General features: G+C 40.8%; 1 protein-coding gene across 1 annotated transcript in view; it reads right to left on the reverse strand.

The window, feature by feature from the left end:
- Positions 1–16652, reverse strand: part of ttc27 (tetratricopeptide repeat domain 27) — a 135533-nt gene that overhangs the window by 80236 nt on the left and 38645 nt on the right. Inside the window, 3 exon segments of the mRNA XM_062058984.1 lie at positions 3339–3497; positions 13276–13378; positions 16087–16227. Coding sequence (XP_061914968.1) covers positions 3339–3497; positions 13276–13378; positions 16087–16227 — 403 coding nt within the window.

Here is a 16652-nt window from a genome sequence, read left to right on the forward strand (position 1 = left end):
TTTCTGGGTGTTGTTGATAAGCGGTTTTCGCCTTGCATAGGAGAGTTTTAACTTGCACTTACAGATGTAGCGACCCACTGTAGTTACTGACAGTGGGTTTCTGAAGTGTTCCTGAGCCCATGTGGTGATATCCTTTACACACTAATGTCACTTGTTGATGCAGTACAGCCTGAGGGATCGAAGGTCACGGGCTTAGCTGCTTACGTGCAGTGATTTCTCCAGATTCTCTGAACCCTTTGATGATATTACGGACCGTAGATGGTGAAATCTCTAAATTCCTTGCAATAGCTGGTTGAGAAAGGTTTTTCTTAAATTGTTCAACAATTTGCTCACGCATTTGTTGACAAAGTGGTGACCCTCGCCCCATCCTTGTTTGTGAATGACTGAGCATTTCATGGAATCTACTTTTATACCCAATCATGGCACCCACCTGTTCCCAATTTGCCTGTTCACCTGTGGCAGGGGTCGGCAACCCGCGGCTCCGGAGCCGCATGCGGCTCTTTGACCACTCTGATGCGGCTCAGCTGCATACTTGCCGACCCTCCCGGTTTTCCCAGTATACTTAACTATACTAAAGTTAATGATTATTTGCAAAAGCATTTTTTTTAATCAGTTTGTACATCAAATATGTTGTCTTTGTAGCATATTCAACTGAATATGGGTTGAAAATGATTTGCAAATCATTGTATTTTGTTTATATTTACATCTAACACAATTTCCCAACTCATATGGAAACAGGGTTTGTACTATAGCCGAATAAAAAGGGGGTGAGTCATCGTTTCATCATTAAGTGTCTGAGTATTCGTGTGGCGAGGCGCGCCGCGGGCCCGCTAGCAATAACATCACATAGTACAGGCTTTGCCAACCCGCGGCTCCAGAGCCGCATGCGTCTCTTACGTTCATATCAAAGTTTGTGTTTATTTAATGCGTCTTTGACAAGCGAGACGTTCTGCAACTCACTCTTTTGCATCGGTTTTTGCAGCTGCGGGAATTAGTTTTTTTGTAACTGCTGTAAAACTCCCGACGATTAGTATGACGGTATAAAATGAAAATGATCAAAAAACCGTCATTCATAACTGCACTTTAGTACGGATGATATATACGAGAAATACAAGTTTTTCATTTGAAGGGGTATACTTCCAATATAATTTATTATATGCTGTCATTACATCATTGGTTAATTTGGTTTAAAACAAATAATAGCATATCATCATTTATCGGCAATAATTTGTGGATCAATATTTTGTTGAGCAGGCTTTGTTATCGGCCTAAACCCAGTGCCTATATCTAACACACAGAAGCGCAACTTAGTGTTCTGTGTGATTATTTAAACGTATGGAATTTGCACAAACATTAGCTAACATTGAATATATATTCTATCATCAACAACATGACTACAAATTGTTTGTTGCCTCTGGGACTGCGTTTGTGTATCTGCACCTGCACCCTGCGTGTATGAGACAGCAGTGAGTGATAAGCATGAACTTAAGACTAATTCCTCTGACTGACAAGCATTTTTTTATTCAACATAATAAGTAATTGTGAAAAATAAAGACACTCCTTATTTCAGAAATATGTGACGTTCTGTTAAACCACTAATTGTAGCATAAGGTAGCCAGTGATGTTGTTGTTATATTTTTGGGGTTTGAAAAACAGCTCGTTCGTACAACATTTATGTGACTGCCTAAATGGTGCTAACTTTCCAATGTGTTTTAAGCATTATATCCTACCTTCTTACAAGCTTTCAGTATGTAATTACCTAATCTACACCCGTTTACTTGATTGAACCTATTTTCTTGAACATAAACACTTTTTGAAGTAGTATAACAATGTCTCAGCTCTTTGTCTATTCTAGCTAACAGATTTTTTCTCAATTACTAAAAGAGTATTGTCTGTGTATCATACCAAGTATCGGAATCGGATCGAATGGTGAAACGCTGAAAGATTCACATACCTAGGGATCACCCTCTGAAACGACATGACTAAATCCTGTCTTCAAGTGGAAACTGCTGGCACACCAGCGTCACAATTCACAACGAAGACAGTTTTACATCACTATAGACTAAGAAGATTCTGACCAAGAGAAATGTTCCTGCTCTGAAATCAACACTTTCAAGCTGGAAAGAAATGTACTATAAATCGCAGTTTTTCTCATAGTTTGGCCGGGGGTGCGACTTATACTCAGGAGCGACTTATGTGTGAAATTATTAACACATTACCGTAAAATATCAAATAATATTATTTAGCTCATTCACGTAAGAGACTAGACGTATAAGATTTCATCGGATTTAGCGATTAGGAGTGACAGATTGTTTGGTAAACGTTTAGCATGTTCTATATGTTATAGTTATTTGAATGACTCTTACCATATTATGTTACGTTAACATACCAGGCACATTCTCAGTTGGTTATTTATGCGTCATATAACGTACCCTTATTCAGCCTGTTGTTCACTATTCTTTATTTATTTTAAATTGCCTTTCAAATGTCTATTCTTGGTGTTGGGTTTTATCAAATACATTTCCCAAAAAAATGCAACTTTTTATATAAGTGCGACTTATATATGTTTTGTTTCCTTTTTTATTATGCATTTCGGCCGGTGCGACTTATACTCCGGAGCAACTTATACTCCGAAAAATACGGTACTTGAACTTGGCAAATGTCCAAAAAACAAATGGCCACAGGATTTATGGTTATACTTGGCAATGATCAAGTGTGCTGGGGGTAACAACATGTTTTGGGGGTCCCAGTGGTACTGGTCCACTACAAAAAGTGGATAGAATAGAGCACAATAATTACAAAACACATCAGAAATGGTAAAAAATTTGATAAAGCAGACTAATATTAAGCTTTTGCCTTCCAAATGTCCTGACCTCAACTCCACACTTAAGAACATTTGTGGACAATTTGATATCAAGCAATATCTTGATATCATCCATCCATCCATCCCATCCATTTTCTACCGCTGTTTCCCTTTGGGGTCGCGGGGGGCGCTGGAGCCTATCTCAGCTACAATCGGGCGGAAGGCGGGGTACACCCTGGACAAGTCGCCACCTCATCGCAGGGCCAACACAGATAGACAGACAACATTCACACTCACATTCACACACTTGGGCCAATTTAGTGTTGTCAATCAACCTATCCCCAGGTGCAAGTCTTTGGAAGTGGGAGGAAGCCGGAGTACCCGGAGGGAACCCATATCTTCAAACTTGTTGACCCAATTTTTCTTGAAAATGTTGATTCCAAAGTCAACAATGATACATTATTTTTACCCATCATTCACAGAATTGTTGCACTGAAAACTATAATGTGAATATAAATCTCCATCAGGTTCATACCAGTCATGTTGATATCAAGCATTGAGAGCTCCTGGGCTTTCTTGATGTGTTCCTTGGCAGTGGAGTATTCATAGTAGGCCAGGCTACAGTACACACACTCCAAATGGAACTGGATGGACAGATTTCTCTGCTCAGAGAACAGACCCTTGTATTTCAGCACTGTAGAGAAGGAAAATAAGAAAATATACACTGATGTCATTATCAACAGTCAAATTCTATTTTCTAAATGTTTTGTGGTACTTTGTTAATCATGCTCAGAAAACACGTTTGTACATGGCATTCGGCTTCACTTTTTCTACATTTTGTGTTACAGCCCTATTCCATAATGAAAACGTAAAACAGCCTTTGCTCAATACTTTGTTGATGCACATTTGGTAGCAATTACAGCCTCAAGTATTTTTGAATACAATGCCAAAAGCTTGGCACACCTATCTTTGGGCAGTTTTGTCCATTCCTTTCAGGAGCACCTCTCAAGCTCCATCAGGTCGGATGGGAAGTGTCGGTGGGCAGCCGATTTCAGATCTCTCCTGGGATTTTCAATTGGATTCAAGTCTGGGCTCTGGCTAGGCCACTCAAAGACATTCAGAGAGTTGTCTTGGAGCAATTCCCTTGATATTTTGGTTGCATGCTCACGGTCGTTGTGCAACTGAAAAATGAACTGTCCCCCCAGTCTGAGTTCAAGAGCACTCTGGAGCATGTTTCCATTCAGGATGTATCTGTACATTGCTGCATTCATCTTTCCCTCTAGCCTGACTAGTCTCCCAGTTCTTGCAGCTGAAAAACATCCCCACAGCATGATGCTGCCACCACCATGCGTGACTGTAATAATGGTATTGGCCTGGAGATGAGCGGTGTCTGGTTTCCTCGAAACATGGCGCCTGACATTCACGCCAAATAGTTCAACCTTTGTCTAAGCAGACCAAATTAATTTAGTTTTTCATGGACTGAGAGTCGTTTAGGTGTATTTAGGCAAACTTTTACAAAGTAATGGCTTCTGTCTGGCCACTTTACTATACAGGCCTGATTGACAGATTGCAGCAGAGATGGTCGTCCTTCTGGAAGGGTCTCCTTTCAGAGGAATGCTGTAGCTCTGAAAGAGGGACCATCAGGTTTTTGGTCATCTCCTTGACTAGGGCCCTTCTCCCATGATTGCTCAGTTTAGCTGGCCGGCCAGCTCTAGGAACAGTCATGGTGGTTCCAAACTTCGATGATGGTGAAGGCCACAGTGCTAATTTGGATCTTCAAAGCAGCAGATATTTGTCTGTACCCTTCCCCAGATTTGTGCCTCCGGCAATCCTATCTCGGAGGTCTGCAGACAATTTCTTTGACTTCATGCTTGGTTTGTGCTCTGTCATGCACTGTCAAGTGTGGGACCTCATACATAGGTGATTGTGTGCCTTTCTAAATCATGTCCAATCAAATGAATTTACCACAGGTGGACTCCAATTAGGCTGTAGGAACGTCTCAACAATGAGCAGTTGAAACACGATGCACTTTTGAGCTCCATGACAAAAGCTATGAATACTTGGGTACATGTGATTTCTTAGTTATTTTTTAATACATTTGCAAAAAGATCTACAAAAAAATGTTTTCATGTTGTCATTATGGGGTATTGTGTGTAGAATGCTGAGGACAAAAATAAATGTAATCCATTTTGTAATAAGGCTGTAACTTAAGACAATCTGGAAAAAGTGAAGCGCTGTGATACTTACTGGATGGACTGTATCAATAAGTAGTTGAAGTATTACCTTATTGACTGAATTCACGCATGTGGTTTGTTACACTACTTAGAGGTGTTTTCCATTCATTAATTTATTTGTGAAAGCCCACCACGAATAGCTTTGGCACTACCTGTTACAAACTATTATGTTTTATACCTTTATGCAGACACCTTTATTTTGGAACCTTTTGATGAGAACGTGTCACAAGCACTTGTGGTTTTGCTTACATTACGATCCTTGCTTTCAATCGGTGCAAATATAATTGTCAATGTAAGTTTTCTAACGCTGTAAGATATATCTATAGCATCAATGGCTTCTCTTAAGTGTGTGTTATTTTCATTTGATATTGTCATAGACAGAAGGACAGCTGTGTTTATTTAATAATTACCATCTGACTACTAAAACTATTAGCTATAATGGCAAACCTACACGCGCTGATTTAAGACTTTGCTTTAATTGACACTCATAGTATACAAGTGTATTTGCTGCCATTGTTAAACTATTAAAGGAGTCTTACTATGCATAATACAGTGGGTAAGGAAAGTATTACATGTTTTACTCTGTTTCATTGCAGTCACTTGCTAAAATCAAAAAAGTCAATTTTATTTCTCATTAATTTACACTCAGCACCCCATTTTGACAAAAAAAAAAACAAATGCAGCAGTTTTTGCTAATTAATTATGGATAAAAAACTCAAAAATCATATGTAAGTAAGTATTCAGACCCTTTGCTCTTTACATTTGTTGATGCACCTTTGGGAGCAATTACAGCCTCAAGTCTTTTTGAATACGATGCCACAAGCTCGCCACACCTATTTTGGGGCAGTTTCGCCCATCCCTCTTTGCAGCATCTCTCAAGCTCCATCAAATTGAATGGGAAGGGTTGGTTTTCATCCAGGATGCTGTAAAAAAGCAGCTGTAGAACAACTAGAACACTGCTGCTTGAGTTTTGCCGAGAACCAGGAAATATGGCCATTATAGTCCAGTGCTTAGGTCTCTGCACTGGCTTCCTGTAGCTCAAAGAATATTGACTTTAAAACAGCTCTTCATGTGTACAAGTCTGTTTCATGGTCTTGTGCAAAAGTACATGTTTGACACGTTAGAACTATGTGAACCATTTTAGACTCTGCGATCCTCAATGAGTTGTCTCCTGCTGGTGCCCAAATACAGGACGAAACATTGTAACGCTGCATTTCAGTTTTATGCTCCTAAAATCTGGAATAGTATTACAGAAGATGTGGGACAGGCCTCAATATTGGCAATGTTTGAATATACAGGCTGAAAACATTTCTAATTGTGCATATGGCAAATTAAAGTATTTTATATACACTCTTCGATTTCAATTTGTAATTGTGATTATTTTTATGATTACTTTGTTTTTATTTTTGCCTTTTTTTGTAATTATTTGTGAAGCACTTTGAATTGCCTAGTGTAAAAATTGTGCTCTGTAAATAAACTTGCTTTGCACGCTAAAATCCTCCGCTGTTGCCATTTCTGTTGCCATTTCTGAGACAAAGTAGCATATATTTGTAACTTATATCTGTTTTTGTGTCTATGAAAGTTCTCATTCATCCAGGTCATTGTCATCTCAGGGGATTCAATTGATCGCAACTGGACTGTTTTGTTTGTCTTAGAAGATGTTTCGCCGCTCATCTGAGTAGGCTTCATCAGTTCGTGCTCATAGACTTATGATTGGTCAGATCTGGTCCAGCCGCTGGTGCCAAAACCCCAAATATTTATACTCCAAAACCAGGAGGCTGTGCCTCGGCAAGGATGGGAGAAAAACAACTGTTTTAATGCAAACAAGCAATCCTAAGTGTCAAAGCCAACGACAAAGTGTAAATTCCCCTCGTTAGCATTGATGGTATTGTGTGGCAGAACGATCGCTGTGGATTGTCTACTACCAGTCCAAAATAGTCGGAATCTGCCGCGTAAGCATTCCATTCAGTTGTAAACAAATGGCATTCTGGTCACAGAAGGTGTCCAGAATGTTTGTAACTCCTGTTATTTGTTAGAGGGTAAATTGCAGAGTATTTTAGGAATGGTAGAATGGACAGTGTTGTATGTGGGAGACAGGTGGTGTCGCAGACCACCTCCTCTGTTCAGGGATGGTTTTTCAACCTTGACATAGATGGCTTGTCCTCCTCTGTACATTTTTGTTCTCAAAGGAGTGCTGTTTCTCCCTGAGGTGCAGGAATATAGCGGAGCCTAGCCTGAAAAGTTTTCCCGTCTATGCTGTGCCGTGCGTCGGCTTAGTGGTTGTTTTGTTTGCCCAATATATGAATCAGTGCATTCATCATTACACTGGATAGCATACATCAGATTGTTTTTGTGGGTGTGGGGTGTCCGGTCTTTAGGATGTCTCAGGGTGTTGCCTGGTTTGAATTGTACTAGGATGTTGTGTTGATTAAAACCTCTTCTGAGTTTCTCAGATAGACTTGATACATATGGAATAACAATATTTTTTCACGTCACCTTTTTCCTCCTCATCCACTCTGTTCTTGTTGTTTCTGGAACTAAATCCACTTTTCACAAACGACCAGCTGGGGTAACCTCAGGTTTTGAGGGCTTTCCTTAAACGCCTATGCTCTTTCTCTTTGGCCTGTGGGCTGGTATTGAACATTATCAGCTCTATGTTGTAGGGTTCTGATAACGCCCAGGTTGTGTTTCAACGGGTGGTGTGAGTCAAAAAGTAGGTATTGATCGGTATGTGTGGGTTTTCGGTAAACCCCAACGTGGAAGCCCCTGCTTTTTCCAATGTGGACATCACAGTCCAGAAAAGGCAATTTACGGTCTTTGACATCCTCACATCTGAACTTGATGTTTTTGTCCACTGAGTTTATGTGCTCGGTGAAGGCTTGCACTTCTCGGTTTCTGAGTCTCACCCATGTTCCATCCACATATCTGTACCAATGACTTCAGCTCGGCGTTCAACACCATCATCCCGCAGCGCTTGGTGAGCAAACTGGTCCCCCTTGGATTCAGTACCCCCCGATGCAACTGGCTGCTTGACTTTCTCACAGATAGACCCCAGTCTGTGAGAGTGGGCGACAACACCTCCAGTGCCACCTCCCTGAGCACCGGCTCCCCCCAGGGCTACGTCCTGAGTCCACTGCTGTTCACGTTGATGACCCATGACTGCTGCGCCAGGTCCACTACTAACCACATTGTGAAGTATGCGGACGACACAACAGTAGTGGGCCTCATCCATGACAACAACGACATGGACTACAGGGAGGAGGTGAAACATCTGGTTGACTAGTGCAGAACCAACAACCTGGTCCTGAACGTCGACAAGACCAAGGAGATCTTCGTCGACTTCAGGAAGCACCAGTCCAGCCACACAACACTCTTTATCAACGGCACAACGGTGGAGATGGTAAGCAGCACTAAGTTCCTGGGGTTGCAGATAACTGACAATATGACCTGGTCCTTACACCAGGTCATAGCAACAATGCTCGGTTGTAAAAATAGCTCAGCAGCGCATGCACTTTTTGCGTCAGATGAAAAGAGCACAGCTCCCTCCCCCCGTTCTCACCACATTCTACACAGGCGCTATAGAGAGCCTACTGACCGACAGCATCTCTGTCTGGATTGGAGCCTGCAGTGCCTCAGACTGGAAGTCTCTGCAGAGAGTGGTGAGGACGGCGGAAAAGATCATCAGGACTCCTCTTCCTCCTATCCAGGAGATCGCAAAAAGCCGCTGCCTGACCAGGGATCAGAAAATCTGCAGAGACTCCTCCCACCCCCACCAAGGACTGTTTTTACTGCTGGACTCTAGAAAGAGGTTCCGCAGCCTCCGTAGCAGAACCTACAGGTTCTGTGACAGCTTCTTCCCTCAGGCCGTAAGACTCTTGAATGCATTAAAATAATCCCCTCAATTCCCCCCAAAAATAAACTCGCTGGAATATAAAGACAATATAACATACATCCATAAACATGGATGCATATGCAAAAGTGCAATATATTTATCTGTACAGTAATCTATTTATTTCTGCACATTATTGCTCTTTTATCCTGCACTACCATGAGCTAATGCAACGAAATTTGGTTCTTATCTGTACTGTAAAGTTCAAAATTGAATTACAATAAAAGGAAGTCTAAGTCTAAAAGAGCTCAAAGCTCTCTTTTCCATATCCTCCATGTAAAGGTTTGCTACTATTGGGGATACAGGTGATCCCATGGCACAACCACGTTTTTGTCGGTAAACCGTTCCCATGAAGTCAAAGTATGTAGTGTAAAGGCAAAGTTCCAACAAAAGGCAAATCTGTTCTGGGATTAGTTTGGATCTATCCTGTAAGGTGTGATCACCTAGTAGACGTTGACACACTGTCTCTACTGCATCCTTGGTTGGAATACAGAGGGAGGTGACGTCGAATAAAACCATAGTTTTATTTTTGTCCAGTTTTAGATCTCTGATCTTCACTACAAAGTCAATTGAGTTTTGGACAGGATGTGAAGTTTTGCCAACCAACGGTGGTGCTAAAATGTTGGCCACATACTTAGCAATATTGTATGTCACATAGTTAATGCTGCTGACAATGGGTCTGAGGGGAGCCCCATCTATGTGTATTTTTGGAAGGCCATAAATACCGGGGATGGTTTCTTGTGGGTATAAGCGGTAATACAATGCTGGGTTGATGGCTTCTGACTTTTGTAGAGTTTGTAAATACTTGATGATTCTTCTCTTGTACCCACTTGTGGGGTCCCTTTTGAGTATTACATGTGTTGGAGTCTTTGAGGAGTGTACGCCACTGGTTTTGGTAGTCAGTTGTGTTGAGAATGACTGTGCATCTCCCCTTGTCAGCTGTCAGGATCGTAATGTTGTCATCCTTGCTCAGAGATGTTAGTGCCTTCCTCTCCTCCAAAGAGAGGTTTGGGGTTGGGGGCGTGGCATTAGAAAGAGCTGCTGTCACTTTCAGCCGTATTTGCTCCCCTTCAGTTTCTGTTAGGTTGTTTTTCCTAATGGCTGATTCCGTTGCTGTGATCAAACCAACTGTAGGAACCTGATGTGGAGTCATAGCAAAGTTCATCCCTTTACATCTTTTTCTGGTTGGGTAAGATTTCTGCTGGACAAATTATTATATATAAGTTGTAGTTTTTAAAACGTTCTTGTTTGCTTGCTTTGGGTTCTGTTGTGTTGTCCAAGTTGGGCTTTGATTGTGAAATTTGTCACCTTTTCCCAGACCTCTTCAGGCAAGATATTTTGCAATTTGAGGAGTAATTCTTCAGATTTTACTCTGAGGCTTTCAATTGTAGAATTGACTTGTCTTACTTTGTCATTCAAAAGTTGTTTTTGCACTTTCAACAGGATTGTGTCTGTCCTGTGGCCTTTCACGGTAGCACGAACTGATGAAGCCTACTCGACTGAGCGACAAAACGTCTTCTAGGACAAACCAAACGGTCCAGTTGCGATCGATTGAATGCCCTGATATATCTGTTAGTAATCTGGATATGGAAGCATTAACAACTACAAAATGGCTGAAGGGTGGAACTTGGCCTGGATGATAACTTCTGCATGTAAATAATACGGTCAGAAAGCGGCTTGAAGATGTTCTGTAAAACAATCTATGCAAAAAAAACACCATTACATGTTATGTAGACCAAAATGAAGTGTTTTAAATCTACAAAAACACTTATAATATGACCCCTTTAAGATGTTATGCATATTCAACTTAGACCGGAAATGGCAAAAAGACAAGAAAAGCAGCTTGTTTGGGGCCACCTTTTTTTTTGTACCTGCGTGAGTATTATGAATAATTTTTCATCCAAGCGGGAGGATACGAGCATTCCATCAGTCGGCATCTCAGTGAGAGGAGACATTGTACAGTAAGCAGGCATGTGATTTGACCACAATGAAAAAGACTGAAAAAATTTCCGGGGGTCTGGGGGACGAAGGCCCCCAGCCAAAATATAAATTTATGAAAATAATTAAACATGTTTAGAATTGTTTACTCATATTTAAAAATAGGAAATAATAATAATGTGAGGACACTGACATATTGCATGAAACAAGTGTGAAAATATTTACCTTCAAGATTGTTACACCACTGACAATAGTTTCAAGAGACTACATAAGAACTTAATATTACAAAATAGTATTATATGCAAATTTATTTCAAATAAATTGTTAACTGGATTCAATAATGCGACTCTTTGAATTTCTGTAATTTCATAATATATTTTCACGTGGCTTTTTATTTTTAGAAAAACCCATTTATATTTCGCAAAGCAATAATTGGTTAATATTTAAAACAAATATGCGTATTTCGCAAGCAAATATTTTTTAGCTTACCTCATTATTAACAACCCTGTCTGCAACTGAAGTGGGTTGTGGGTGGATCTTTCCTCTCCATGTCACTTTCGGTTGACATCCAAAAGTACCAGCTAGTGAAAAGTTCGTTTTCCTTGCTTCAAGTTGTTTCATATGTTTTTGGCGTTTCGCATGTACTTTCAAAGCCTTGAAACCTCATGATCCATAGTCAATATTATCATGACACCACGTGCACAAAACCTTTCCGGGACGATCGATTTTCCGAATAAAATCACCGAACAAAGTCGTAACTTCCTTCTTCCCAACAGTATCAGTGATTTCCCTTTCCATCCAGTCCCATCGAAACTTATTTTTGACATGTTTATCAATTTCTTTTACTCGTAAAGCGTCCTTTCTCTCGAGAACCGACATCGTTTACATATGGAAAATGGCGGTATGATGACGTTATTAACGTCATCATTCATAACAGATGTCCTGATTGGTCACAAGGAACATATCGACCAATCAACTACGGCGTAATATAAACTACGTCTCGAATCTTGATTTAGGGTCGGAAAAAAAAACGGAAAAACGGAAAATAATTTTTTTTTTTTCCCCGAGATTAAAAAAGACGGAATTCCGACTTTAGACGGAAAAATCACATGCCTGAGTAAGTGATTGTTTTATAATGTTCATAGTTTGTATTTATCTGTTACTGAAAGAAGCAATAGTGCTATTGCTGGGTCTGCTTATCACTCAGCTTCTAAAACTCCGTATATTCAGGCTCATAAATATAAGGTTTGTCGCAAAGTAGTCATCATCGTCTCTCATGAGGTCTGCCATGATTAATAGTTGTAGTCATTGTTGTTGAAAGAAAGAGCAAACCTTGTAATGCTTCTGTGAAATTAATGCGACGCCATATGCTTAAAATGACCAAAATATGTTATTACATGTTACTATGAATGTGCGTGTTAATACATTACATATATACTTTCAGCCTGCATATAAAATGTTGGAGGTTTTTGGAGATTTTTTAGAGTGCTTTGTAGACGGAATAGAGCGAATCCCATTACCTCAGTTGTTAGCTGACTTTTGCTAGCATTTATTTACTAGATAGAATGCTTTAAAAAAAGAACATATGTGTGCTTGTCTCACATACAGTAAGGATTGTGAATGATAGACAAAATAAATAAAAAAGTGCTGGGCCCCTATTATGCAAAACTAACTTTCTACCTATTGGTACCTCCTGTTGTGTATTTGGGATCTGCCAAAGTCCCGAAATCTTAAATTCAAAACGTGGAGGCATTGCGGAGATATTTATAAAACAATCTTGCCTTCCTTCATACTTTCTCCAAACGAGCCATTTGGAATTTGCCCATATAGTGATGGGTGGGGAGAAGACGCTGTTGGAAATGGGGCCACGTAAATAAGACCACCCATAAAACAGCGCATTCTGAAGAGACGGTCAGAAAGCGGCTTGAAAACAGTAAAAAAATCTATGCAAATGACCAAAGAACCATCATTATATGTTATGTAGACTACAAAGAGTGTTTTAAATGTAGAACAAATCATAACATGACCCTTTTAAAGGTGACGAATGAATGATAATCAAATTTTTGTTTTTCAGATCTCCGTCTTAGCTGCCTTAGGGTCCGACTTAATTATCAATAAGGCAGTCAGTTTGCCCAGCAAAGAAAATAAAGATATGAGAAATCACATACAGTGCATTCCATTCAACATAAATGAGTGAAAATAGCAGGCAGGCTAATAGTGCCCAAATAAAGTCAATTGTAAAGAAAATTGTCATTTAGATTTTTACAGTTCCTCTTTGTCTTCACATCATGACATGCGTCAGCCAAAAGGCACGATAGCACCGCCTTTTAGACAGTCAGGTATTCATGTGTTATGTGTTCATATGCCCGTCTATGTGGGTGCAAAGGAAAGGGTGGGTGTTTGTCAAAGACCTTCTTCCATGCTTGTGAGTGCCAAGTTGAGAAGCTGCTGAGAACACGCCTCCAGGATTTGCTGGTGCAGGTTGATGTAGCGCAGAGTCCACCAGGGGAGCAACTACAAAAAAAACACAAATATAATGAAGAACATTCTGTATTGAAGGTAACCATTTTGTCATGGCAAAGGAAGGTACACAAATGTGATCTCTTGATAGACATGATTCAGGCAGACAACTGTAGCAATCACTTTTGAGTTAGTCCTGTTTATCAGGAACAACTAATTAAAAAAAATTGGTCCGTTTATGTCGACAGATTTTATATTGTTAACATCATCACAACAGCAAACACAATTGAAGCAGTACCTCTGCTTAGGAGTGCTCTGGCTCGTTGTTGTTTGTTTTTTTTAAGATACGGACAATCTCTCAGCTATTTTTTTTTTTAGATTGTGAATGAAAATGTACATTACAAACCAGCTTCAGATGGATCCAGGGTTTCCCCTTAATGTAACTGATGATGACGTACCTCCACAGCAAAATCATAGCCGAATATAAAGGTTTTTACGTGAAAACAAATTAAAGTAATACAATGTATTGTAGCGTCCAGAAGAAGTCACACAAAGTCCAACACTATTTTTAGGGCTCGAGCAGCGGAGCAAGCAAGTAAGGCTCATATTGAAATTGCTGTGTTTTTTCTTCTATACGTCTAGTTATCTTTGAGGCTCCAATTTTTTTTTCTTTTCCCAAGATGGCGTCGCTATAGCGGCTGGTGGTGGCAGGAGCTCTGTGCTCCTGTGTCATCCTTTTGTGTTCCTGGTGTTTCCCGCTTGTTTTTTTGTTTTTTTTGCCTTTTGGTTCGGGACCCTTTGGGACTGTGTGACAAGGGGTGGCACTTTCGTGACTTCTGCGGTGCTTTTTTGTGGGCTTCAGGATCTGCCTCCCGGGAGCCTTTTGGCCGTGGGGACCAGCTGCTGGGTCTCTAACACACCAGAGTCAGTTTGGAAAGACTGGAGGAGAGGAGATGCGGATGAAGAGACAGGGCTGCGGACCTCGTGCTGGGACGGACGGGCTTCACGGTGTCTTGGCTGAATGAGCGTGTATTGGACGCCTCGGTCTCCTTGGACGCATCCTCATTCATCCATGCGGACTGGACACTGTCCGAGAGTTGGTGGGCGGCCGAGGGTCTCTCGGTTGATTTTTTGGGTCTGCTCCTGTCTCTGGCCATGCTCCCCCCACCCCAGCAGACGATGGCGTGGAAGGCCGCAGAGGCCACCTGTGTAGGTGTTGAAATTATGTTTTTGTTTGGTTGCTTGTCTATGCATGGTGCAATTGTATGTGCGCAATGTATATTATTGGTTGATTATTATTATTTTGTTGTTGTTGTTTTACTTTTGTTGCTGTGTGTAGAAATGGCACTGCTGGAGTTGCAGCTGGTTGCATCAGCTCTGCTCTTTAAATGTCTTTAATGTCCTTTGTGTGAGTTTTTTTTCCCTTGGCCTCAGTCTGGACCCCTCTGCAAGGACCCAGGCTTAGACTGATTTTTTGTTTTACAAGAGCGCTTTGGAGCAGGTTTTCATCTAGGATGGCTCTGTACATTGCTGCATTCATCTTTCCCTCTATCCTGACTAGTCTCCCAGTTCCTGCCGCTAAAAACATCCCCACAACTTGATGCTGCCAGCACCATGCTTCATTGTAGGGATGGTATTGGCCTGGTGAAGAGCGGCGCCTGGTTTACTCCAAACATGACGCCTGGCATTGACGCCAAAGAGTTCAATCTTTGTCTCATAAGACCAGAGAATTTTGTTTGTCTGATTGTCTGTCTTTCAGGTGCATTTTCGCAAACTTTTACAAAGGAATGGCTTCAGTTTGACCACTCTACCATACAGGTTTGATTGGTGGATTGCTGCTGAGATGGCTGTCCTTCTGTAAAGTTCTCCTCTCCCCACAGAGGAATGCTGTAGCTCTGGCAGAGTGACCATCAGGTTCTTGTTCACCTCCCAGACTAGGGTCCTTCTACCCCAATCGCTCAGTTTAGACGGCCAGCCAGCTCAAGGAAGAGTCCTGGTGGTTCCAAACTTCTTCAATCTACAAATGATGGAGGCCACTATGCTCTTTGGGACTTTCAAGGCAGCAGATATTTTCGTGTACCCTTCCCCAGATTTGTGCCTCGAGACAATCCTGTCTCAGAGGTCTACAGGCAATTCCTTCAGCTTCATGCTTTATTTGTATTCTGCAAAACACTGTCAAGTGTTGGACCTTATATATAGACAGGTGTGTGCCATTCCAAATCATGTCCAACCAACTGAGTTTACCACAGGTGGACTCCAATTAAGCTGTAGGGACATCTCAAGGATGATCAGTTGAAACAGGATGCCCCTGAGATTAATGTTTAGCTTAATGGCAAAGGCTGTAAATACCAAAAAATCAAGAACGCACATGTACATAAGTATTTTATAAATTTACAAACATTTCTAAAAAAATACAAACGTGTTAACATTGTCATGATAGGGTATTGTGTGTCGAATTTTGAGGACAATAATGAATACATTCCATTTTGGAATAAGGCTGTAACATAAAATGTGGAAAAAGTAAAACGCTGTGAATACTTTCCAGATGCAGTGTACTTTTTTTTTTTTTAACCAAAAATACATAGAAATGTTTCTTTCCCTTACAAAAGACAAAAAAGACAGCATTACAAGCATTATATCCTTTATCTCAAACTATAAGATGGCAATGCAACGTCTTCTTTAACTTCATTCAAGAAAAATGCAAAAAAAAAATAGCCATACTAGTCACACAGTGGTATGTATAAGGCCAATGACTGCTGTACCTGAAGACTGCTCATCTTTGAAGAACATTTGGTCAGAATAACCCTCGCCAACAGGAGGAGAAAGGGGTTGGCCACCAGGCTGTACACAGATTCTCCATCCAGGAGCAGGCAAGAGTGGATTGATTCAACCATGGACTGAGGCTGTCAAAGAAAACACATTTAAACTGAACTTATTTTAAATAATCTATGTATTCAGTGTTTCCCAATAATTAATTTATTTGTGGCAGCCCTCCACAAAAACAATTGGCACTACCTGTTTGGCCATGCTCATGCACACATAGTAAAGCACTATTTTTGTCAGACAATATGAAGACTGAGCAGGGGGTTCCGTGTTGGCAATTTAGCAACTTTGTTGAGTCTAGGAGTGTCCTGGTCCGGTAATGATATCAGATATTGTTACGATTTCAGCAAAAAACATGTACACGATTATATGTGCTTGCATGTAAAATGTGTGAGATATGCAGTGACCTTGGACCTTAGAAAACATAGTACACCAACCCAGCAGAAGACATGGCACCCCAAACCATCACTGACTGTGGAAACTTTACTGTAAAGTTTCCACTGTG

Source organism: Entelurus aequoreus, linkage group LG09 (genome assembly GCF_033978785.1).
Source record: "Entelurus aequoreus isolate RoL-2023_Sb linkage group LG09, RoL_Eaeq_v1.1, whole genome shotgun sequence".
In the NCBI taxonomy this organism is placed as follows: Eukaryota; Metazoa; Chordata; class Actinopteri; order Syngnathiformes; family Syngnathidae; genus Entelurus; species Entelurus aequoreus.